At 37.7% G+C, this 26,523-nt stretch overlaps 1 protein-coding gene across 2 annotated transcripts in view; it reads left to right on the forward strand.

Annotated features, from left to right (window-relative positions):
* Positions 1–26,523, forward strand: part of EFNA5 (ephrin A5) — a 215,165-nt gene that overhangs the window by 152,623 nt on the left and 36,019 nt on the right. For both annotated transcript variants that reach the window (XM_039385144.1, XM_039385143.1), the window contains one exon: positions 21,782–22,074. In XM_039385144.1, coding sequence (XP_039241078.1) covers positions 21,782–22,074 — 293 coding nt within the window. The remainder of the gene's footprint in view (positions 1–21,781; positions 22,075–26,523) is intronic.

A 26,523-nucleotide genomic window follows, 5' to 3' on the forward strand; every position in this document is an offset into this window, starting at 1 on the left:
TTGGCAGCTGATGCTATAAATGTGTCCACTGAGGGCAAATTCCAGTATATTCCTTCACTGGCAGTTGTCACCCACGTCTTTGATGCATTTCTTCCCTGGAGTGGGCTTCGCCAGTCTCTCACTAAAAAGACAACATTTTTTCTTATTTTTTCTCCTCACTGGCTAATGAGACTTGCTCTCTGAAACTTTGTTTGATTTTATTTCTAGTTCTCAAATGTGCTAAACACACTGGGAATTAAATTACAAAGCTGATGTTACCTCATATTCTGCAAACTAGCTCCCTGAAGCATTTCATCACTGTGCACACTTGAGACTTTACAATGTGCAGCAGGCCTGAAAAGTGCCTAAACAAAACACTATGCATTTAATAAAAACAAAATAAAGTAATAGTAATAAAATAGGTTAAAGGGGAAAGAAACTCTTCAAGCCAGGTTTCTAGGCAGAACTGCCAAGTGCTGCATATCCCTAGTGACATGCATTTGGCAAGCAGTCCTTGAGTCCTGATACAGTCAACAGGGAGGCCCAAGGATTCCCCTGCTATTCATCCAGCCCACCAAGCCGTGCTGTTCTGCCGTGGATTCCAGACATCGAGCTAAAGCTACAGCCAGGGGTATCGAGGGAATGGAAGAGAGACATGGAAGAGAAGGCTCCTGCCCTCTGGAGGGGTTGCTGGCTGTGAAGCAGGAAGGCCACTGGAGGGGAGGTAAGCCCCAGGTATTGCTGCTAGGGTGAAACACAGTGAAGAAGCAGGCACAGAGAAAGAGGAAGAGGAGGATTCTTTGGACTCCTTTTGGTCTCTGAGCCCTTGCCCAGCTGAAACCGATCCCTCTGACAGCAAGTTCTAGTTCTCTGTTAATAAAATCTTATGCTATGTCTTCTCCTTCTTCCTTTTATGTATTAGGTTCGCACACTAATATGGATGCTGAATGTTAGTTTGTTGTTTCCTGTATTATGTTCTCACCCATATTCTCCATTTATATGAGGGGACTCCTGCCTCTTGTGAAAGAAACGGACTTCAGTTATGTTTGGTTCCTGAAATATCTGTTTAGAATTTATTGAAGGAGGAAGAAAATCAAATTGTGGTTCACTGAGTTCTGTTTTTCAACTGTTTTTCTTTGCATGAAAATAATAATTAAAAATCATATTCAAGCAGTATTCATAAAGCCATGTTCAAATTCATTGAGTGGTTTTAAGGAAGACAGTTACAAAAGGTGAAATAATAATTTCAGCATTTAAAAAAAATAATAAATTTTAAGAATTAAATTATGAGGGTTAAATGTTTCCCCTGTCCCAAACCCAAAAGTTACTTGCACAGCAGTAATGCTTATATGTTTATTCAACAGCTAGTTCCTTCTAGCTGATTCCTGGGATGACTGCTTCAGCAAGGAAATGGCCTTGTGTAAGTGTCTAAATCTTCTGACTGTATGAAGAGATTTGGGTGAAGTTCAGGTGGCAGAAGCTACTCCTGATGTTGGCAAGTCTCCTGCCTGTGCGGCTGCTCAAATTTCATTGCAGAAAACAGAACTGAGTGTTGAAATTGCAGGAATAGCAGATAAATTTGGAAGTTGGATGTACTACTCATCTTCCTAACTGGGTATTTATATGTCCCCATGGTATCCAAATGACTCAGTGGTCAGTGGTTATTTTCCCACAACAGTGAAATACTGCTGTTTTTACCAAGGAAAAACTGAGGCAGGGTTGCACACAGGAAATCTGTTATGTGGCCAACACTAGACCATATTTGTTCCGATCCCTTATCTACTGCTTGATACCTTGTCCTCTCTCATGGAGACTATCTACCTGCCTCTTTGTTGCCAGCCATAATGGACAAAGAAATAAGGTGGATAGTCAAAGTAGGGTCTAACTTCATGTATTTATTAATGCATTTGGCTCCTTCAGTGTCTCAAAATGCCTTGATGAGCTTCTTTCTCTATGTCAAAACTGTGCAGAAATTATTTTCTTTGCAGGAGAAAACGGGGTAACAGGGATCCCCTGCAGTAACAATCTTATTGTTCTGGGACACTTTGTGCTCATCAGGTGATGGGTCTCACTCAGAATAATATGTGGTCAAGTACCAAGTGGCTGAGAGGTGCAGCCCTCTGTGCATTCAAGATCCTGCTGAGTAGTCTTTAGGTGTGGGGAAAGGCTTCTTAGCACTTTCTCAGTTGGTAAGTTAGAGGGGCAGAGCCTTAAAAGCTGTCTTCTGTCACTTGCCTTTCCTGCTTTGTTTAAGTCAAATGAGGTCTGGTCTGTAGAATGTCATCTGGATGGAAAATAACAGACTTGACTTGTCAAAGCCCTAGACCAAAACAGCAAAGAGTGTAGAACTATTGTCTCTATCCTAAGATTACGACACGGTATTTTACAGCCCGTAGCTGTGAATAGCGAAACAGTAGAACTCCACACAGGTATTCTACTGACTGTCAATGTTTTGATGCTGATCTGCAAAGTCCATCAGAGCAGGCTAGAAACAAAAACGTGAGCAGTTTTGTAGATGCTGGATGTAACCCTGCTGGCCAAATCCAGACCATCTCTGCAGAACATTTTTTGGTAATGTAAATCTAAGGCTTACTGACAGGGAGGATTTAGAGTTCAAAATCCCAAGTTGTTTCTTGAAGTTGTAATAAGTCAGTAAGTAAGGCAACTCTTCCACACTGACCCTTGTATGAGACTACTTGTGGGCCATCAGTGGTTTGGTTAAGCTCATAGGAACATTTGTTTACTCTGAGATTTTTACTGTTTGTACCAAGAGGATGTTTAAATTTTCTGCAGTTTTAATGGGTACTGAAAAGTCTGGGATGTGTCTTTTGGCTGAAACTGAGATTGAGCACATGCTTCTACAACTACAAACCTTGAAAGTAGCGCAACTTTGTGCTCTACTTGTTCAGACAAACCTTTCCTGGCTACATGGCAGTTCTGAGAGCAGCTGGCTCTTCTATCTCTTGTATTGCTGTGTAGTCCTACTACTGTACACTGCTTCTTTTCGTAAGAGCTTCACCAGCATGTCTGTGGAGACTGTGAACCAGGTGACAGACAGAGGAGCAGATCCAATAATCTGACAGTGGCGAGGCTTTGTAGTAGCATAGGCAGTGCCCTTGACTTACACTATTGATCACACCCATGTAAACCATCAGGCATCAGCAAAGTTAATAAGTGAAAAGAGTAATGCAATCAAAAGTTGATTTAATTAGCTATTGGTTCTAATTACAGTATTGTTTAGTGGCTTACTGGATTTCATATCAGAAGAATAGTTGTAGTTATATATATATATATACATATATTATATGTATATATATATATATATAGGTTTACCCTAAGGTAAGGTGTAGGAGGTGCATGTGTGTATATATGCATTAAAAATTGACTGAAAATCCTGCTTGCAAAACAGAATTGTGCAGGTGAAACTTACATGCTGAAGAGTCAAAAGTGGAGGTTCTGCTTCAGTAAGTCAGGGTTGTCATACATTATGGGAACTGGAATGCCAATGTTAACTGAACCAAAATGTTGGTTTTACAGTTCATTAGCAGTCTTGGTGAAATGAGCAGCTCACACTAAGCCAACTGAAAAAGTTTCTGTCTCTAGAATACTTTGAACCTCAACTACAGTGTTGAGGAGAGACAGCTGGAGGGAGCTCGGTTTGGGGAAAAACATGTTTTCTCTTTCAGTCCTTGCACAGCGTTCTGAGAGCTGGGGACAGTTATCATTTCAAGAAAATTTCTATTTGGCAAAGACGTATGGTCTCCTGACACGTAGAGGATTATAAACTAGGCCTGCACACATTTACTCATTCCTTATTTGGTTAAATTATTTCCGGCAACACACTTGGCAGCTGTAAATGTAAAAGGGTTCTGCACATCTCCCCTTATACAGGACCCATTAGCGACATGAGTGGGGCTGGGCATAGATACACACAACTAGCTGATTCTTGCTTATCCTGACAAGAAGAATGTAAAAAATGTGCTGGCTTTCAAGGGTCAGAGGCTAAAATATGGATGTGTTTATTGCATATTTTGGTTGTACTTTTAATAGACAGTTTGACACATTCTTTCGGTGAACTTTCTGGAAGACAGATAGCTCAAAATGGGCACAGGAGAAATAGCTGCTATCAGGATTCCCATACATGTATAATTATCTTTAGGTGTCAAGTGTACTTAGTGACTGTTGATTTTAATTTTTTTGCTGTTCAGACATTTATACCTTGTTGTCGATGACATATTTAGTTTTATTAATGTGGACATTCTTAAAGGGAGGATGTGAAAGATCAGATGTTTCAGACTTTGCTTTCCCTTATGAAATGGCTTGTATTTCATTGTAGATAATTGTTTTGAAGACATGCTTTTGGGTCTCCTTTTTCAGTCAGCCATGTGGAGGGATGCCTACATCTCCTTGCATAACTGAAACACTGAAAGCTACTCTTAAGGCTTTCATTCTATGTGTATGAAGGCTGGATCATTATGAAAAGCCGTTTTGCGCTCCTTTGTTCCTTTGCTTTTTAGCTTTTTCTGTGTGATATGCTCAACTGTTTTGGAAGTAATTAAGTCAGCTAATCTACCAGGGTGCAAAAATGTGCATCTTAAAATTACTAGCCTATACGTGTTACTTTGCATTCAAATGAACATTCACTTTTTTTTTTTTTACAGCAGTAAGCAACTAGTGGAAGGATGAAATTATTGTAGTCATAAACCAAAAGTTTCAGAATAAAGAAGAGAACAGTATTGAGAAAGCGTAGTATGATAGCTGTTTTGAATATGTCTGGCTTGAAGTTTTCCTGATGACTGTGAATGTGAATCGTGTATTGAAAAAAATTATAGAGATGATGTGGTCGATTAGAGAAAGAAAAATGGGTGTTTTATTGTGGATTGACATATTTAGATAAAATGTAAACAACACTAAAAAGAAATTAAAATAAATTTTGTGTCATGTGCAGCCAGCTCTTAATAATTTAATAAAACATTAGATAACCTTTGACTGGTCCAGTTACTGCTGGAATTGTACAGCTCTTGTTTTGCAGTCACAAAGTGTGACTGGTTCTCCATATCCAAGAAAAAATGGAGGTCAGCATTTTTTTAGGCTATGTGAATGCCATCTCAACCATGACAAAGGAGAATGTTCAAGCTAATTACAAAGGGAATTGTTGGCTTTGTTCATATAGGAACCCCTTTAATATTTGAAAGAGTGGTTTAATGATGTGATCTGGCATTCATTCTGCAGTGCACCATCATCGGACAAAAAAAAAAAGCCCTCAAGTTGGCATTTTAGCCTAAGGGCTGCTGAGAGCTGATTATTTTTCTAATCAGAACCATCACAATCAAGGCAGACAATTAGCTAGGTTAGGTCTCTGCTGATTTCCCCTGTGGCCCTAAGCATCATATGGCCTTGAGCACTCTTGAATCCTATCAACAAGTATTTGAGTAATACCTGTTTTGCTCCACCTGTTGTCATTAAGACCCTCTTTCCTTCTGTTGAAGTGCTCGGTTGTGTTCATGCTCTGTTTATATTACTCTGATTCCGGAAGGCATGAGCTGTCGTTCAAAAGAGAAAGCTTACTAACCTAGGCAATAAATAGAGCTTAAGTTCCTAGTGTGTAGCATGAAATTGTAGACATCATATTGGTATACCATGCATATGTTTTTGAGTGTGTACCTAATTCTGTATTTTTATCAGTAACACTTATTTTCATACATAAACACATATATTTTAAGCAGTCAGCTATGTAATCAAATATACAACTTGGGGGTGTCATGTGGTGAGCCCCTTTGTATTTGTAAATGGCAATGTGCTCCTTCTACCTGAAGCCTGCCTCAGTCATTAATTCTGGCTTTCCCATATTATTTTTGCACTCAGCTGATGTTGTTCTGCTTTGATGCCGTTCTGCTTTGCTGGAGTTTATCTGCCCAAGTGGTCTACTTGATATCTAAATTATTACTGTTGATGTAAATTTCTTAATATTTCTGTAGCATAAAAAGTAGTCTAGAATAGCAAAAAAGTTGTTTGATTTTTTTTTCCAGAATATGAATTCCTTCAGTTAATAATGAATATAAGAATTCCATCTTGGGACAGTCTGGGAGTTTTACACCAAATTTGTCTGTTCTTAAAAGTAATTATGTCAAGATGATTCTTTTTCTGTATTTGTTGATGGAAGAACTCAGCTTAAGTGGCTGTTTTGTAGTTATGTGATCTTGCTACCACTGCAATTTAATAAAATTTTGGGAACAGAAGCTGGTTTTTGTAGTGTTAGCAAAATGAAGATTCTTAAGTTTTCTGTACCTTGAAGAACTTAAATAACAATGTTCAGCAGATAAAATAATTCAGTTTTAAGGGTATAGAAATGAGAGAAACAATGTTTAGGCAATCAACCCCAACATATTAAGAAGTCATCTTCTCTGTTGTGCTGCACTGGGAAATGATCTCTATAGGTTGAGAAGTTTAAAATAATTGATTTTGAAAGGAAGAACAGGTTTCAATTAGCCTTAACACAAGTTTAGTAATTTGTAATGCATTAAGAACAGTGGCTATTCCATACCCCATGTGTTATGAGCACACACACGTTTGAACACATTTTGTGTTTCTATGCAACACACAGATACATAACTGGTGCTAAACAGTTGGAATCAATAGTCTTTTTAGTCTTTTGCTGTCTGGATATTTAATGAAGAACATTGTCTTAGCACATAGAACTGAGAAAATTACATGGGTGAAGTGAATTAAGCTTTAATGTTTGAACACACAGGAATTACGTGCTGCCACTACATTCAGATTAGTGGTAAGATCAATGGTGGTGTCTTGATAAAGTCTCAGGTCATTTTTTATCTTGCTTAGTGTGGATATAGTGGTGGTAATGTCATGATCTTCTGATGGACCAAAGAACCATATTTAAAATGCCAATAAGAACTTTTTTTTTTTTTTGGGCGCTGTAAAATGTGCCAGCTGATTAAAGTAAAAGCTTTTTAACCCTTACCCTCTGTGGATTAAGAGTCAAGTATTGACCACTAAGATATCTGTAGTTCAGTTTTCTGGAGACAGAATAATTAAATGAGAGGCATAAGAGGAATTGCTGTAATAATATTGGTAATGAATGATTCTCAGTATGAAGTTATTTGTTATCATGTTTCATATCATAAAATGCTGTGTTCACACATTCTCCTTTGGCTGAGGTAGTTTTCCTCTGACATCAGCATAATTATGAATAATTTTACATTTAGTCCATGCAGTTTCACTGCTTTGTTGAGTGCTTTCTGCGCAGTTAGGCCTCATTTCAGGAAAGTATTTAACCATTTACCTTAATCCTTTGGTTTAATATGTGCTTAGATATAAAGCATCAGTTTAATTGCTGTCTTGAACAGAGCTGCTTATTAGAACAGAGGGCCTTAATAGTCACATGTCTGTAGTCTTTTAGGAACTTTGGAGCTGCAGTGTCAGGATGTGTTTTTTACATCAATCATAGCTATGATTTAAATAATGAATATTCATGCATTGTTACTCAGACCATTCTGTAATCTAGCAAAGTGTCTAGCATATATTTAAGGGCATTTAAATGCCAGAGTTAAAAAATGCCAAGGTGTGAGTAAGGGAGAAAATGTACTAAAAAGCTGAGAGAGCTTGGTCATTAACAGAACTAGTTTATAAACAGAGGCAAAGTGGCTGATGAAATGGAAAAAATAGTTAAATAGCTTGATTCAGCAACTCAGCAAAAACAGTATCATGGTTTAGCAAAAGGCAGTAATATTCTGTTGGCTTATTTCTTTCTGTAATTCAAGGAACTTTTAACCTTTTTCAAAGGATTTGGAAGGTTCAGGCTGCTTTGTTTCTTTTATGTAAAAGCTAAAGTAGATAGATGCATTACTATACTTAAGTTAGAGTCTTAATAAATTAAAACTTATTTATAGTGTATTTTAAACCATGATTTTTATTTAATCAGACATATTTAATGTACAAAATAATTAAAGGTTGTTTTTTTCCCCCACTTAATTGATGAAGGGAAGAAGAAGGAAACAAAAGCAAATGACCCCCATCTGCAGCATGTTGTTTGCCAGTTTGGTGAACTCCAAAGCCTTAAATTGCACTTTGCTCCTGGGAGCTTGGAAGGCATAATTTAGGAGATGATTTTTCATTTGAGAGTAGGAAGTGGGGTTCTCTACAGATGTTTCTTGCCATGTGGTAGGAAAAAACAGATGTAAACCAAGTTTGGTTATGTTTGCTTCGCTGTAAACATTCTTACACCAAACACATCTTTGGGCATAGATAACCTCTCAGCAACCTTATAGAGAAAATTTGAGCAATATAAGAGTGTCCCTAAAGAAACGGATTATGAATCCTTAAGCACATCTAAAAGCACAGGACAAGCTGGACAATAAAAGTCTTAGGATGTCTTTGAAGTGCAATACAAGATTTTTCAGTTGCAGTATTTTTGTTATGAGTTGTACAAGATGAAAGGACAAATATTGAGGTCTGAATTCCCTTTCAGTAAATCATCAAAATGTAAGTAGCTACTTACATTGGAGACAGTAGAAAACTAAGCAGCCTTCATTTGTCTAGGCTTTTTTTTATGTGGAAGGCTCCTTGGAGAGCTGATGAGATGCATTTAAACAGAGATTTTAATATATTCTTATGTTATTGTGATTAAAATTAGAATCTGGATGATCTGGGATAATGGAAATCAAGATTTACATTTTCTCCAATGAATAAATTTGTCCTTAAAAAGGAATCTTGTCTCTCAAGAGTTGATAAGGTGCACTCTTGCCTTTTACTGTTGCAGATAGCAAAGGTGAAAATGTTCAATTGATATATTTGAGGACTTCTGCATTTGGTTAGGCACTTGTGTTCTTATCACTCTTCAACAGTGTAGCATCATAGATTCTGTGTTACTTTCTTTGCTATGAAAATCATGGTATAATTGGAATGTCTGGTAGAAATTGTCAGTTGTCAGACCCAGAAATGCAGGGGAGCAGTACTTTTCCATTTGGCAACCCAGCTGTACCACTCAGTGTCCACAGACCATAGTGCACTACATTCCAATAGTTTCCAGGTTTTCAAAAAATGGTCAGACCAATTGATTAAGAAAAATCAATCATTCTTACTAAGCACAAAGAGTCCAAAGCACTTGATTATGCAAAAGATTGGTGGCTGTTGTGAGAACATGCTGTGGAGGTATGACTTATTATTTAATGTAGTCTAGATATCTTATGTTGGCCAGTGTGGGAGGAATATTTTGTTGGTCTTGATGGGAGTTTGCTCTGGCCCAGGACGACTGCTCTCTTGCTTTTCACTTTGAGCGCTGTAACTTAGATTTTGCCCACACAATTGGTCTAAATTGTATAAGCTGTTTAGCCTCAAATTTTGTGGTTATGCCCCACTTATCTGCTTAAGCGATGAACACTTAATTCTTGAGTTTTAGGGTTGTTTCTTTAATGCTAAACTAGTGTTTAAGAGTAAAAACGAAATGAAGAAATAGTTTGTATGCTCAGTAGTTAATTTGTAACATCTGAGGAAGGATGTAAAAGCTTCCCAATACACAGTAATGGTTCATGCCACCTGTGCACTCCCTTTGTCACACCTGCCTTCTGGTGCCCTTATAAGTAGGAAGAAGAAGGGAGGGGAGTGGAAGAAATCATTGGTTTAATTTGCCTGTGATATTCTCTGCTTCTTATCCTGAACTTTGTCTCTATGTTGAAAAATAGTTACTATGTTTTATGCAGGCAAGATCATAATTCAGTTGTGCATGTAGCGATTTCACTACAGGTTGAACATTAGAATTCGTTTAAGATTAATTTGGAAACACTTTTAAGAAAACTGCAAAAGGGAAATTAGGGGAATAGCTTCAGTTTTACCTCAGAAATTTCTGGTTGATCTGAGAGTAGTGCATTTTTTTCTGTTTTCTCCCATGTGAGTAACTTTCACATATATATAAAAGTAAATGAGCAGGTTTTGCAACTTTTATCAATTCAAGTTTCAGTTTTACATATTGAAAAACTCTTTCAGTCACTCTTGAAGAAATAAGAATTCCACAGCTCCATTATAGGAACAATGTTATGGGAGCTTCATAATTTGAAAAAGAATGGGAGGAATAATATAAAAGCTGCATTGAGTTCCATGGTTTGTCAGTCTCATTCAGTTAAAAAAAAATTGTTGCCCATCAGATCATAATCTTTGCAATTTCTTAGGTGTTTTAAAGATTAATTGGCATTTTATAGTGCAGACTTTTTACATGCTATTTGTAAACAGAGAAACTGATTTGGATCAGGACCTATCTTATTCATATGATATACAAACCCTAAGAAAAATGTCTCTAGGTGAAAAATTGTTTTAAGTCCTATTGTTCAGAGACAGTGTGTATCAAGATTAAACCTGATGGAAAATTCTATACTCCATATGCTGATAAGTCTTTAGAATGAATTACTTCTAGGAATGAAAAGAAAAAATTTCTACCATTAATAATAGTTGTGCTACTGTTGCTCCTGTAATTTGAAACTGCAGTTGTTCTTCTTTTCCTAGTTTGCCTAGCATAAGAGAGAGACTAATAAAGAAGGGTAACAGGAAAAAGGAAAAATGATTAGATTTCTCCATAGAACTTTCTCTAAAATGCCATTTCCATGTCAGGAAAGAAAATACTTTTCCTGTGGGTCTCTTAAATAGACACAAGAAAATTATGTAGCAAGAAATAAGTTCATTGATTGAAGCCCACTTTCCTGATAGCAAATTGTATGCAGATAAATAAATATATGTACTTGTTAGCTATTCTAACTTGGTTTTTACCTTAATAAGTTCAAATTGCTTTTAGTAATGTATTTGAATTTATAGGTTATTCATGTTAATAGCAAATTGCAGTTTCATACTGGAATTTCTTATGTTGCTGGGTCTGTTTGTATGGGTCTGTGGTGCTTTTTTTTTCCCCTGTACATTTTGCTCAGGCTATTTTATATTATGTCTGGATTAATTCCTTTTAGCTGAAGGATGTGGATTATGACCAGAGCTTATTAAAATATACACGGTTTATTAAACATAAAAATACTGTGAAACATCTTGAGGATTAGTTTCATTTTATGCTCTTGCATGTTGGAAAATTAAGTTGTAGATTTTACCTGTTACAAGTTATTAGGGTGTCTGAGTCTCCAAATTCTAATTCAGTGACAAAATATTTTAAATTAATTTTGTTGACAGATTTTGAGATTAATAATAAACAACTATAACTTAATGTCAGAGAAAAGCATTTCTCTACAACAGCAACTGTAGGTATATGCAACATATAAAATACGTTGTTTATGTAATAAATAGTTTTATCAAAATGTATGTTTTTTCTCAAATGCTGCCCATGTATGTTTATTGGTGCAAACTGATGCAGTTTTTTCCCTCTGGGAGTATGAAAGAGATGGAGCTTTCAGTTTATAGAGTTAGCCATCACTCTGCTTTTAATATATTAGTGAGAAAACAAACTTGCGAAGCTGACTTGTGCTGCATGCACTTCCTTCTGGAAACTAGCTGAGGTTTATCTCTGTTACTCGGTGTGCAGGTCAACATGCTTGTTGGACAAATGTTCTTTTCTTTCATTTTGTGAGTGTGAGAAGCAAGACCTTTCTGCAGATAGGGCATTGTTCTCCATATCCATTAACAGATGTCAGCACATGCCTCAGGCAGGGTTAGCAAATACCACTCTCAGAATCACATTCCATCAAGGCTGATAGACTGTGTCTTCTACGTTAGACACATGGTCAACATATGTTGTTAAGAGTCCAGTTCAGAGTCTTTAGTAGTACTCCTACCTGTGGGGGTTTTCTGTTATTATTTTATTTTGGTTTTTAAGAATTTAAACTCTGGAAGGGTTATTATCTTTGAAATGTGACTGACAGTAACTGTGTGTCACTACAGCAGAGCTCGGGTAAAACCTTTTTACTTTTTTAAGAACAGTAGATAGGTTATTGAATAAGCATACTGCAGTTTTTCTGGTATAGGAAGGAGGTAGCTGAGGTAGATTTTGTACTTTCAAGCAAAAGCATGGAATAAAAGATGAAGCTGACATGTTCTGTTTTGTTAATGTCTAAAGCAGACAAATGTAGAGTCATGTGTGGAGGATATTGATGACCACATTTAAAAATATGTGAGTAGTAATTACCAGATCTCCTCATTCCACATCAGATAAAGTGGGATAAATGTTGCTGGTGAACTCCAGAGTAGTACTAATGTGAACACAAGTAATGAGCTGTCCATAAATCAACTTAACAAAGAGACTGGCTTCAACCTGGACATTTTGGATTCAAAGTGTGGATAGAGGCTCTAAACACAAATCTGAGGCTGCCTTCAGTATCTGGTTGGGTGTGGTACCTTTCAGATATTGTTACTAGGCTTCAACACTGAAGTTTGCCCTGTAAATCTAAGTGATGCCTTTGACAGAATAGTAACTCTTCCTTTACCTTCGCCTCCCTTCTATCTTCATCCTTCTCTGCAAGTTAAATGCCCACAGCAGTGGAAAATAAATAGTCAGGTAGTGTGTAGTCATTGGGTTTAAAGCTATCAGAGCTGAGACAGCTGGGAAATGAGAGCTTGACCTCATCAGGAGCAATGCTCTGACATGTTGCACCCCTTTACCACCCTGATCATCAACAACATGCCTGTGTTACTGAAGCCCCCAAGATATGCAACAAGTTCTTTGCTTCACAAGTTGCAGCAAAAGAGAAATTCTAAGAGATAGGTGAAAGTCATATGTGCCAGCTTTGAACAAACTTTACAAATGCAGAGTCTGAGGAAACAGTTTTAATACACAACATGAAAAATGTCCAGCTCATTGATTAGGAGGTGCAGATTGGTGTGAAGTTAAGTGGGTGAAGGTGCTGCACTACTTGAGAATCTCTGGATTTATAGTTGGGAAATAAACGTTGATTTGTTAATTCCCTCCCTCGTATCTACTCAGAGAAGAGCAATTAGTTTCTATTTTTTAATGTTTGCATTATCATTGAACGTATATCTTTCTGCAGTGCTAGCTATAAAAAATCCATACAGGACCCAGCTGTATAAATAAACATAATTATGAGTGTAAGGGGGAAATTATTAACCGTAAGTGGAGTAAACATATTTTTTTATAGAATTTATTTCTTAAAGAGCCTTTCAATAATAAAAATAACTAAAATATATGTCTATACTGTAAATTCATTGGCACTGTTTACTGTTACGATGCAACTGAAATTTTTGTTCAGCAATAGAACCAGAAAAAAAAGGGTATTTCATGTCTCTGAGGTTAATGGAATTAACACATGTATGTCATTCAAAGAACTTGTGCATTTTAAATAGGACATATCCCTTTCCCATTAAAACCCACTCCTTTCCTCCTGTGTTTTGCGGTCTTTTTTGCCACAGTTCTAATAGAAGCCTCGCTCTGGATGCAGGCTTTCTTTGTTTTGCAAACAATGTGTTTCAGCCAAGGCACATTAAAAAAAAAAAAAAAAAAAACAAACCAAAAACAAAAACCAGAAAAATCCCCATACAATGTGAAAGTTTTTGAATTTTTTTTTCCCGCCAGAAGGTTAAAGACTTCTTCCAGACTGGTTTGAGGAAGTTTCTTGCTTCTGGAAGTTAAGAGAATTAAAAATTTGTAAGTGGTTACCTGCAGCATAGCTGTAAATTTCAATAGTATGGGAAAAGTGAAGTTCAAGAAAGGGAAGCTTGATCAGTTATTTTACCATTGTTGTAAACCTTGGCCTGTCCTATCTAAGACGTTTCCAGATCAACTTCCAATGAAGGGGTTGGTGCTTCCAACATTTTAAAAGGTCTAGTTTTTTATCAGCACCAGAATAAAAATAATTTTCACGAATTTAGTATTTTTCTGGGTGAATTTCTTCCGTTCTGGCCAAAAATTGTGTGACTCTTCAGAGCTACTCACTGCTTAACGAGTTCATTTCTTTAAAAACCTGAATGCTAGCTCAAACTGGTTTGTTTCATGTTTTTTCCCATGTTCTAGTCCCCATAGTAAATCACTTGTTTGTCTCATGTAAATAGGCAGTATAAAGTACCAGGTACAATGGTAGCTGATGAGAACCCTGTTCTTTAACAAGAAAACCCCCCCAGCCCTCCAAACAGGAAAGCACAATGTCTCTCTTATACGGTTGGCTGATAAGAAGGGATAAAGGCATGAGATTCTCTAGGGAGACGAGCCACATAAAACTGACGCTTTTTCTCATGAGGTCCATCTTAATGCATTTTTTTTTCTGCTTTTTGCCCTTGGACCCATCCAAGTAAATGTGAAAAATCTCCCAGATGAGAGGGACATAAGAGAATCAAAGGGGAAGGTAAATCTCCCACAGATGCATGTGAAGTGAAATGCAGGGAGATCACTGGGCTTGTTCAAGAAACGTGATAGGCGCTTGTGGCTGGTTGTGAAACAGTAATTTGAAGTCTGATGAACTCTTTCAAGTGCAGGAGCCTGATTCTGCTCAGCTGTGTAATTATGAGGGAAGGGAGCCAGCCGAAGGCAGAGACCTGGGTGCAACCTTTTGGGAGGCTTGTTCTGGCAGAGTGGGTGGGAGAGTAAAACGAAGGTTACAAATAATAAGTTTCTCTGCCTGATTGATAATGAATGAGTAATAAGTGGCCTTATTATAGTCATAAGTTTCCCATGGTAGCCTGATGATTGCAGAGAAGCTTTAGTGGAATGTGTGTGACCACATCTTATTTTGATCAGCTGTAGCACAGCAAAGCTGTGTAATTATCATAATCTAACAATTAGCCTGGCATCCTTTCCCAGTGTTTAATTACTCCAATAAATGCTAATTGAATAGAGGACTTAATGACAAGAGAATAAGTTTCTTTCTGCATTGTATACTTAGCTTGCAGTCTTTTCTAGGCATAATTTTTGAATACTGTTTTTTTTGAGCAACAGCCTTGATTTTGTGTCCTACATAGTGCTTTTTCATGGTGTCTTGAACTTGTTTTAACTTGTGAAACTGTAACCTAAGGACTAAAGATCACAGACTGCTTCTTTTTATTAGAGGGGTTTTTTGTTTGCTTGGTCAGCTTAGCAATATCCTGCTAGACATCTAAAATGTCACTGGCTTGCTACTGGTAGCAAACACACTTCTCTTAGCATCTGGAAAATGTTGAATTTTCTTTCTGTTTGAATAGAGCTAAAATTAAAATAGCTCTTTGATTGCTTCATTGTTTGTGCATTGGAATCATTGTTGATGTCGGCAGAGCTATGGAAACAGAGTTTATGAAATGTTGTGACAAAGCCAGTAAAAAGAGCAGGAAAGCATTAAAGAGGTTATTTTTCCATAGCACAGAAATAGCATCTTTAAAATTATCTGCAGTAAAATGGTACACTTAATCCCACAACCCCTCAGATAATTAACAACCACAAGATTTCCCCCATCACACTTAACAGCTTTAAGTTGAAATGAGGGGGCTTGACGTGTGTAAAAGAATAACAAGGCACAAATTCCACTACCATGTTCCAGACATAGGATGTGAGGAGAGCTTGGAATGGTCTGGTGCACCACGCTTGCTACCTAAACAGAGACAAAAGCTATGGGAGAGCTCAGTACTGTGGAATGGTAAATAACTACATCATCACATCCTAAGAGCAATCAAAATCTTGTCCTTTTAAATGGTGTTAATGGTTTCCAGAAAATGTTTGGGTTTTGTGTATTATTTCATATACAAAAACCTACTTATCTGTTATTAATAATTTAAGCAAATTATTCCATAACCAGTTGACGCAAAGTTGAAAACTTAGTTTTCAATCTAATTCTTTTTTCGGTTCAACCTTTTTCTGTGCCCGAGAGCATTTGTAAGAGATGTTTCTGTTGTCTAATAAATGTTTAATCTACTGGAGATTCAACCTTTGTCAATGTAGTGGGTTGAGCCTGGCCGGATACCAGGTACCCACTAAAGCTGCTCTCTCACTCTCCCTCTGCAACTGGACAGAGGAAAGAAAAAAAAAAAACCAGCTAAGGATAGCTTTAGATAAGAGCTGGGAGAGGTCACTTACTGATTACCTTCACTGGCAAAACAAAACTCAAAGTGGGTATAGTACTTATTTACTAACTATTTACTATTTACTATTAACTATTTACTATTTATTACTAACAGGATAAGAGCTAAAGGATGAGAAATAAAACAGTCTTAAAAACACCTTCCTCCCCCCACTCCTTCCATGTTCTCCCTCCTCCCCCCCAGCGGTGCAGGCGGATGGGGAAGGGGGGTTACAGTCAGTTGTTGTTTCTGCTGCTACTCAGAGAGAGGAGTCCTTCCCCTGCTCCCATGGGGAGGACACAGGACAGTGTCCTCGAGGCACCTCTCCGGTATGAGTCCATCTCTCAGGCAGCAGTTCTTCCCAAACTGCTGTCCCGTGGGTCACTCCTCCATGGGGTGCAGTCCTTCACAAATGAGCTGTACCGCTGTGAGTCCCCCACAGGGGCCACAAGTCCTACCCAGGAAAAACCTGCTCCAGCTTCCCTCTCCATGGTCTGCAGGTCTCTGGCAGGACCCTGCTCCATCTTGAGCCTCCCACAGGGTCACAGCCTCCTTCATGCATCCACCTGTTCCAGCATGGGCTCCTCCATGGGCTGCAGGTGGGTCTCTGCACCCCGATGGTCCTCCATGGGCTGCAGGGGCACAGTTGCCCCACCATGGTCTGCACCACGGGCTGCAGGGGAACCTCAGCTCTGGTGCGTGAGCACCTCCTGCCCCTCCTTCTGCACTGACCTTGGTGTGTACCTTGTTCCCCTGTTTTCACTCCGCTCTTCCCTGGCTGGAATTCTGCGCAACAACCTTCTGTTCTTAAATATGTTATCACAGAGATGTTACTGTTACTCCTGATTGGCTCGGCTGTGGCCAGTGGCAGGAAGTCTGTCCTGGAGCCAGCTGGCATTGGCTCCACCAGATAGGGGAAGCTTCTAGCAGCTTCTAACAGAAGCCACCCCTGTAGCCCCCCTCCCCCCGCTACCAAAACCCAGCCACAGAAACCAACTACATTTGGGATACTTATGGGATCTTTTTACCTGGCTGCCTTGTTCATGGTACTTGTAGGAATAGACTTCTTTCTGAGACCTCACTGTTTCCATTAAATTTAGTTTAAAATGGCTTACTGGTCATGAAAATAAAAAGGAGGAGCTGAGTGACCAGCAGTCACGAGGTATGCACATGTGCTGCTCACAAAAGCCTTTTTTCCTTAGGAAACAGAGCAGGCAACTTTTTGCTGTGCTGTTTCTGAAAAACTGTGGTCAATTGTGGTTTGTATTTACCCAAAGAATAAATTAATTGTTGATGTTCCTTTACATTTTGGATTATCAGACAACAGGGCAACTGGTGTAAGGCATTCAGCAGTGGCAGTGTCCTCCCTCTGTCCATTGGTGTTAACAGGCTGTGCAGGTTAGAATTGGGATCATTTGCATCTGATCCCTTCTGATACCTGACTGAAGACCAGAATTTCGTAATTCATTGTCAGAGCAGTTATTTGAAGTCTTATCTGGTTCAAAGTGAGGCCTTGCCACGTGCATTTGACAGAACAGACTGCAAACAAAGGTTGACATAGTAAAAGGCAAATTTTCCAGTACACTTGCCTTGAAGTAGAGCATCTGGTATGTCGATTTTACAGGAAGGGCTATAGCATATAACTAATAGGATTTGTAGGGGAGGCAACAAGCAGAAGCTATCTAAACGATCTAAATATCTGTTCAAATAAATTGTCACTTGTTTCAGTGACCAGCAAAGTTATTAAATTCAAGATGAACCACTTATGCTTCAGGACTTAAAATTATGAAGAGAAGCATGCACACAGTGTACTTTCACTTTTTGTTAATGGATAAACACAATACAGAAGGCATTAATTACTTTAAAAGTGTTTTGCTGGTCTTGTGTTTCTGTGGTTAAAATAACCACCAAGTTATTTCTCTGCATCCTAAATACCTGGACATTTCATCAGTGGCACTTGAGCACAGAAACATTCCTATGACAGCCTTTACTGGAAGCAGTATGCAAGTTTTGCATAGCAAGCTGACGTTTGTTGGTTATGGAACTGCTTAGATTAAGAAGCTACTTAACTCTGTCTTTAAAATGGCTTCTATAACACTACTGCCTAATAGTAGCTTTGTAGTATGCAGGTTCCCAAGACATTATTTGAATGCTACCTGACAAAAAACAAAGGTTAATTATGTTTGAAGAACAGCTGTGTTTTGCTGTATTTAAGCTAGAGTGCGTGGAGACAAATAACATAATTAGCAAGAAAATTTGTAGATCCTGTCAGATTTTTGGAGAAGCCTTTTTGGTTGATTTCTGCCACAACACAATGTTCTCTTATGGAAATCTAGAGAGGACTGTTTTTTTCCTTGCAGTGGGGTTAGTATAAAGATCCTTATGTATATCACATGGTTCCAGAAGGGTGTGGGAGTCTGGGTGAGGATCTGCCAGAACAGGATGAAGACCTAATTGAGAAAAGTACATCAGTAGCATTATTAGAAAGCTTTCTGTTCTGAATGGGACTGGATAAAGGGATGGGAGGTCTGCTATACCTATCATCTCGGCAAACATCTGTTAATGGATTCCACCTTCCCTTTACGTGTTTTGATTTTCACCATATATAGATAGCTTTAATTTGAAATGGAACTTTTGTTTCAGTTTAGTACTTGACATTACCCTATGAGTAAGAGGTTTTCAGCCTGTGTTTTCCTCTCAAATGTGGTTGAAGATTCTTGGAAGTGTGTTTCTGAGGTGTTTCCTTTAATAGCTTTGAGGAATCTGAGCTGATGAATTGTTTTGTGAGTTAACTCGGTGGCCATCTCTTGTCTTTCTGTTTAGATTAGAGGACTTTGCATTTCCTCTTTGAGGAGGTAAATACAACACTACTTGTAGATGGAGAAATGAGAATGGTCTCAGCCACTTTTGGAAACATAAAATTAGTTCTGCCTCTCTTTAGTACACTTGATGAGGTTTTAATTACTGACTTCTTTGAGATACTCCAAGAGGGGAAAAAATACTTGCTTTCTGAATCTTAGTTGGCCAATAACCTGGAATAAAGAGACTTCACTCAGAGCTGCCTGATAAAACACCTCAGTACATGTTTTCCCTGGAGCAGGTGTACTGCTGTGCCAACAATACTGGCTAAAGGCCAGTTTAGATCACTTAAAATAGGCACCATTTCTTCCCATTTTAAATGTGTAAATGTAAACACTTTCTAGCTATGGTGAATGACTGTGGAATGAAACTTGAGAGAGCAGGGGAACAGGGAGGAAAAGACACTGGGATGAAAAGGACTTGGTCCATATGTTTCAGTCTCAGACCTGCTTTGCAGACTGCACTTAACAGGCAAGAGTGTGTGGAATGAATGAAGACACTTAACTGCTTCAGCACTTAGATAAAGGAGAAATAAGAAGGAATCTGCTAAAATGCCAGTGATCAAAGAGGAAAGTTGCATTGTAGTTTTGTTTATTTAACAAGAATACAGTAGGAAACTTTGCCAAAAGGGAAACAGATTCGCTCATTTTTGCGGTATTGGGTAGAACATGTCAGTGGTGGAGGTTATGAATTTGATTTCATTGCTAACATGGATTTAAGGTGTGCTCAGCCGTTTAGTTGTCTGCCTCTTTGTACTTACCATCTCCATTATCATGGACTGTGCAGCTAGATTCTTCCCTTCAAATTCAGCTATTTACAGGGTAGACTGCCCCTCTAGACTCATCTTTTGGTTAAAGGAGAGAAATAGCTGCATCTTATTACAATGTACCTTGGGCCTAAAGAGGCCAGATGAGTTGGACTTCAGAAGTTGACTTAAAATGTGGAAAAACAGTTCGCATAAGGTTATTTGTGTTGTAAAAGTCTAATAATAAGGAGTTCAGTCTGATCTTGACTGTATTATGTATAGTATTAAGTATTTTAGTAATAATAACATGTTTAATAATAATAATACATATAATGTATCAAGTATAGTCCCGGAAGCATACAGTTTCTGTCAGAAAACTGTAATTGGGCATTATTGTGAAGGCATAGGCTGATATAAGAGGTAACCTTGACAATCCCTTGAGAAGATTCTATTGTCTATCACCTACACAGTTAAAAAAAAACACGCATACACAAACGTATATATAAATATATATTACTTTTTACTTACTAAAACTGTAACTGAAAAAACAGAGATGTCACTGCCCAAATGTGACTTCTCTATTTGTTACTTACACTCTTTTTCATTATCTGCAAGAAATGGCGTACTGTTAACTGATTCAGAGAACAGACACCAATTTGAAAACAATACATTTTTGCAAGTGTGTTAAGTGGATGTCTGTTTAGGTGACACATTTTCAAAGAACTGGAGTACAAAAATATATATTTTAACCAATGGTTTAGATAAATGTAAATTCTGCTGGAAGAACTGTTGTTCAGAGAGGCTTTTCCATGTTACAGAGTGGAACTGTGAGGCTGTGCACTGGCTGAAATTATACAGATATATCATGCTTTGATGTGTATGCAGTTTTTCTTCTTTAAAAAGCTATTTTATTGAAGTTAAATTATTGTAGCAATATGAAAAGGTATAGTTTGCTCTGAATTTATCCTTAGAGGGCCAGCAAATCATTGCTTTTTCTCTGAAATTAGATAGAAGGATCCAGATGGCAGATTTCAAGCCCATCAGGTGTTTAAAATATGCCCCTCAGCTAAAAAGTATTATAGTTAAATCTGTCATGGCCTCTTTATTGCTCTGTGGTACACTTGACAAGTGCAGCCGTGAAAGAGAGAAGCTACAAGTAGCCTAGTCAGCCTGAAGTGGAGTAGGTCAGTGGTTGGTTTCTTTAGCTGCCCCAGGGAGTTTAATGGACATACAAACCTGGTTTATGGAATCATTAAATCCATCATAGTATAAGCTCCCATGGAGGCAGTGAATTTGTTCCTGTAGTTTCTTCCAGATACTATGGTAGGCATTAGAAAAGTAATGTAAGTGAAACATGGAGGGTAGGAAAAAGGAAACCCTCCCCCCCAACAAAATGAGCATTCCACATCCCTAAGGAGTCATCAGTAATAATAACAGCAATAATAAAATGCATCTCAGCTGGTGCCTTGCACTGCATTTCTCAACTGGCACTCACTCAGAACTGTCACATTAGGCTGAGTGCTGATAATTCGTATCCCAGAATCCTGTCATCTGAACAGAGCAACGTCTCCACTGTGTACTTTTGGCAAAGGAGAAGCATTGCTTTGCAAATTTCTTTAGAAAGCAATATGGATGTTTCTTTACATCTTGACAAACTGCTGCTAATTATGAAAAAAGAGTAACCTATTTGTGTTCATGTAGTAACTATAAGTACTTGCAGTCAAATCTGCTTTCAGCACAGGGGTGATTATTGCCTGATTAAGAGAAAAGGATATGTCTGGTTTATTTATTTGCATGCATAGGCGGATGTTTATATAGACACTGATTTGGGAAGGTTGATGCAGTTTTGGCTTCTTTGCTGCTTCTTGCTTCTTTCTTCAATTAAAAAAACCCCAAATCACTACTAGATAAAGCAGGTGCTCTCTTTGTTTGTTTATTCAGTAAACTGTAGGGGAAGAGTGCCTATAACTTGGTGTTAGCAACAGACTCATTTTGTGAGAGAATAGAGCAAAACCTTTATCCAGAAGGTTGTATGATCATGGTCTTGCATAATCAGTCTCTGATAGCTCTGGTGAATTATAAGGGTCATTTTTCAGAGTGAATGTGCATGGCTGGAGTGAAATGAAGTGCCATTAGTGATGCCCCTTTTATGAGAATGTTACCCTGGTACAAGGTCATCCTGAGTTAAATGTGCTCATTTTTGAACTCCTCTTGTTATTTCAGATTCCAGAGAGGCGACTACCACATCGATGTCTGCATCAATGACTACCTGGATGTGTTCTGCCCTCACTATGAAGACTCAGTGCCAGAAGATAAGACCGAACGCTATGTTCTGTACATGGTGAACTTTGATGGCTACAGCTCCTGTGATCACACTTCCAAGGGGTTCAAGAGGTGGGAGTGTAATCGGCCGCATTCCCCAAATGGACCATTGAAGTTCTCGGAAAAGTTCCAACTCTTCACGCCCTTCTCACTAGGATTTGAGTTCAGGCCAGGCCGGGAATATTTCTACATCTGTGAGTATATAGAGATTTCCCATTGTTGCACAGCAGGTGTAAGAAACCCAGCTAATTTTTCACCTATGTGCTGTGAAAATACAGAGGGCCAAGTGGTATAAAATGCAGATGTCTTACAGCAAACACAGGCTTAAACTGTCCCCAGATACATTAGCTAGGAATCTAGCTAGTGAAAATGAGATTAAATCACAGTTTCTTGTCTCACATGAAATAGCACGTCAGCCTGTTTACTGAACCACAGTTGACATTTAAAGTAAAATGCACTTTTACTTTTATTTCAGCACTCTGAGGTGGAGGAGGATTGGGCAAGAAGGGTAGTATGGTAGCTGTCCCCAAATATGACGAAAAGCCATTAATCCTTTGCATATGAAATACCTGGATTTTCTTATTTGCTCAGATTAAATATTCTTATCTCTGTAGTATTTATGACCCAAGGAAAGTGAGGTCTGTGCAGTTTTTCAGTGGTATTATGGTGCTGATGTCAGTGGTCCAGTGGTATTTAAAGTCATAATTTCTTAGGCTAAGTAATCCCAGTGTGTAGCTAAGTGGCTCCTTTTTTCTACCGTCCTTTTTCCCCCCCAGCTTTTTCATGGATGAGCTGTTTCTGTCAGTGTGGGTGATGGGAGTGCTCTGGGAGCAGGAGGCAAGCAGATGAGAAGGCCTGATCAGGGCTGCTCTGGGCACCCAGAGGATGTACAGGAGATGGCATATGGGTCTAAGCAAGTATAAACAGCAGGAGGTTAAAAACAGTGTATTAAGAGAACTGATTCTCCGACTGCACTGAGCAACTCATTTATTTAATACTCTCAACAAACATCTTATTACATCAACTTGTTTTGTACCTGTATCTGTCGAAACCTGTAACAAGTTTCGACTGCTCCAGCAGTGCTTTTTCCTTTTTCTAGTGTTAGACTACAGAGCTGAAAGCTTTAGACAGACTCTAGATCCCAATAAATATCGCTTTCATATGTGTAGCTGGCCTTTCTACTGTGAAACAGTCATTCCGGCTCATTTCACCAGAGAAACTGAGTACGTATGATCCCTGTTTTTCAACCTCATTTCTTCATCATTGAGAGTTTTGTTTTCTCTTTCTTAATCTACAGGGAAATAAGGGTCCTAGTGGATAGTTTTCCATTAATTTCTTTTTCTTCCATCAAATAAAAACCTTTAGTGAGTGGTGGTTTGTCATCAGAAGAACTGTGCCTTGTTGCTGTGCTTCAGCACAATAATATAAAAAATACTAAAAATAATTCAAAAAGCAAATTTTAATTTTATTTAAAACTGTTTTTTTATATAGGCATGCAAAATGATGTAAAAATATCAGAGTTAAGTAAATAATGTTGAAGGTAAATAAATCTCCATTGTGTAGGCCCAGTCCTACTTGGGTCACTTCAACCAGAGTTCTGTGTCAATCAGAACTCTGATATCAGGCTCCCTTGGAACAGTAGGGGTTTTTTTTTGTGTACTTTTTAATTTGTTTTTGGTTTTTTTCCAATTCATTTCCAGACCTTCTGTAAAATAAACAGGAATAGTTAGGTTAAGGAATGCAGTCTTTATCATCACAAGGTTGCAATAAAATGTAGCACAGGGTTGGCATAAGTAGGTGCAGGCCTAAAAAAAATAAAAATAAAAATTGGTCTTTTAAATTTTTAAAAAAAATAAAAAAAAAAAAGTTTAATAAAGGTGAAAACCAAACATGAAAGTGAAGGAAAAAGTATGAGCAATCTCAGCTTGGGCTGTCCAGCTAATAGCTTGATTTTTAGACCATACAAAATCCATTGAACTCTCAAGAAAGACATTATTATTGAAATACACCCAGGTTGCTTATACCTGTTTTTTCTTATTTGTGGTTAAATTCAATAGGTCACTAAAAATCATGTAACATTAATTTAAAAACCTATAACTTTAGTTTAACTGAGTCATTTAACTGCCAAGGGTTCCCTTCAAAATAATTGTCCAAAGTGCTTTAAAACTTGAAGAGCTTTTTTCAACTGCATTGAGATGGAATTCTTTTTTTTGAAGAAAGGTAAAATAGCAAAAAATTAGCAAAGAAATGTAAAGTATTAGTTTAAAATAAGCTTCATGGTTTAGGGACAAAAAAAAGCATTTTTCCTTCTTTTCTGTAGTTTAAGTATTTTTTCCTTCATTCTTGACTTTAATGAGAACACTGACAAGGCTGACACTGCAGCAGTTACAGGAAATCACTGTACACTAAGTTAGCAATAATATACATACCTTCTCAGGGCACGGTTGTCCATCGTGGAATGTTTTTTCTCATAATTTGTACTGAAGAAACAAGCTGGTAAAATGTTGTTTCTTTTTTTCTCATCACAATTGTAGGCAGGTGCTAGTTCAGGCAATGGAGACCACTTTTGTTACCTTTCTGTAGCTGCATGTTAAAGAAATTAGTGCTTTGCCATGAAAGGCTTCCTTTCCTTTCTGACTTTTGCCCTCTCTGCAGGAGAAATGGAAGGCTGACTCTATAGGATCAGTCTGGCACATTCTATTTAAGGGTTACAAAATATGTTGTGTCACCTGGACCTCTGGAAAGACAGAAATAATAAGTCGCTGGTTAGCTTAATTACTGTCTGGTGCTTTGTCAGAATTCTTCACTGTTTATCTTTTAAGGATGTGGCTTGCCTCTCTTGCTTTCATTAGTTTCAGCAAATGCAATAATTTGTGAACAGTCACTGTCTGTTTGTGTGAACAGTTCATTTGAAAAATGTCAGTTTTCCTTGTTATGCCATTGCCTTAATATATTGCTCGGATGAACTTGGATCTCCCTTCTTGGCATGTTCATTCTAGGAAAATGCAAGAAAAAAAAATCTTGTCTGTCTGATATAAAATTTACATTGAAGAAGTCAATTAAACATTATAGTCATGCAATCAAAAAGTACTGATTAAGTTTACTTTTGAAAGAAGAAAAGCTTATTAAATATTTACAGAGAAATTAACTTTTATTTACTTAGGGTGGGCTGGGGAAAGTAAATAATGTATCATGACCTGAAGTCTCAATTTTTACTTAGTTCTTAGCAGGTGCTCACCACAGGTTAGTGTATGCTAGTGTGAAAACAAACAAAATAGTATTACTACTGAAACAGAAGCAAATGGAATATAGAGAAAGCAGAAACTAAATAGTGTCATGGCCGTGATTTTAATGTCCTTTGGAAGGGAACATAAGTTTTGGTATTCAGATTAATGTGAGGTACGTGCACGGTGAGTTGAACTCAAAAGCAAGGAAGGGAAGAAAGTCCTAAATGTTACTTAATTACATATTTCAAAATGAGTGTATAATTTCCATTATTTTAACTTAATTATGGGTGATTTATTTTTATTAATGTGCTAGGTATTGAATAAAATACCAGTGATAGCTTGGCAAATACACATCAGGGCTGTTGAAATAAAAAAAAAGGAAGACATGGCTGGAAGCAGGCTGCTACAGATTACTGCAGAATCCTGACCTCAGTTTCCAAACCATGCTCCTGTGTTGATTTAAGCTAGAGCACATTGCTCTTTTCTTGAAAACAGTGCATCATTGGTGTGGTGTCAAAGGTTGTACCAGTACTAAACTATTGCATATGTTTTTCCAGTTATTTCATTCAAGAACTTCGTATTGTATGGGATTTATCCTTAAGAAATCCGTGGCATTTTTATCATCTTATCCTCCAAGATTTTATACGTATTGTTTATTTAGGCATTTGATCATTATGAATATTTTCATTTATATATGCTTATACCCTTTTCCAGAAAGACAGGTAGGTTTGCTCTTCTTCTCAGTCCTCTTGCTGCTTGCCTCTTCTCCACAAGATCCTGAAGATTTTTTCTAGCAGTTAGCAAGCTTTACATGAAATGTATCTAAACATAACTTATGGGTTTTTTTCTCCCATTCTCCTTGAGAAAAGAGCTCCTTTGATCTTTTAAAAATACTGTTGTTTTACCTGTGGTTTATTTGTATAACCTCTTTTTGTTAAAGTTTCTTTCTAGTTTTATCTTCTGCATGTGTCTTTCTGATTTTATTTCAAAATGTTTGTGCTGTTTCTTTGTGTCACCTTTGTCTTTGTTGTCACCATTTATTTTCATGAAGCTTCTGATTGTCAGTTCAGAAGGCCTTTGGGAAATTGATAATGTGATTTTATGATTCAAATTTAATTATGGTTATAAATAACATTTTTTAAGTTGTTCTTATATTTACGATTAAATTAAGAAGCAGTTTGTAAAGTTGTACTTTCAGTTGTACATGTGCTTCTTAATAACATCCAGCCATCCTGTACTCCTTTTCCTCATAGAATGTATTCCCAAGCAGCCTGCAATATTACCTGTTGCTTGATTTTTTGTTTGTGTTTGTCCCTCATCATCCTTGTTTCTCTGCGCTAATTCCTTCTTTTCCTTTTCTTTTCCTGAAATTTCTGATTCTGAGGGCTTTTATTCAAGTGACATTCCACCCTAACA

This window comes from Pipra filicauda, unplaced genomic scaffold (genome assembly GCF_003945595.2).
Source record: "Pipra filicauda isolate LSUMZ 115617 unplaced genomic scaffold, ASM394559v2 scaffold399_size640512_pilon, whole genome shotgun sequence".
NCBI classification, from domain to species: Eukaryota; Metazoa; Chordata; class Aves; order Passeriformes; family Pipridae; genus Pipra; species Pipra filicauda.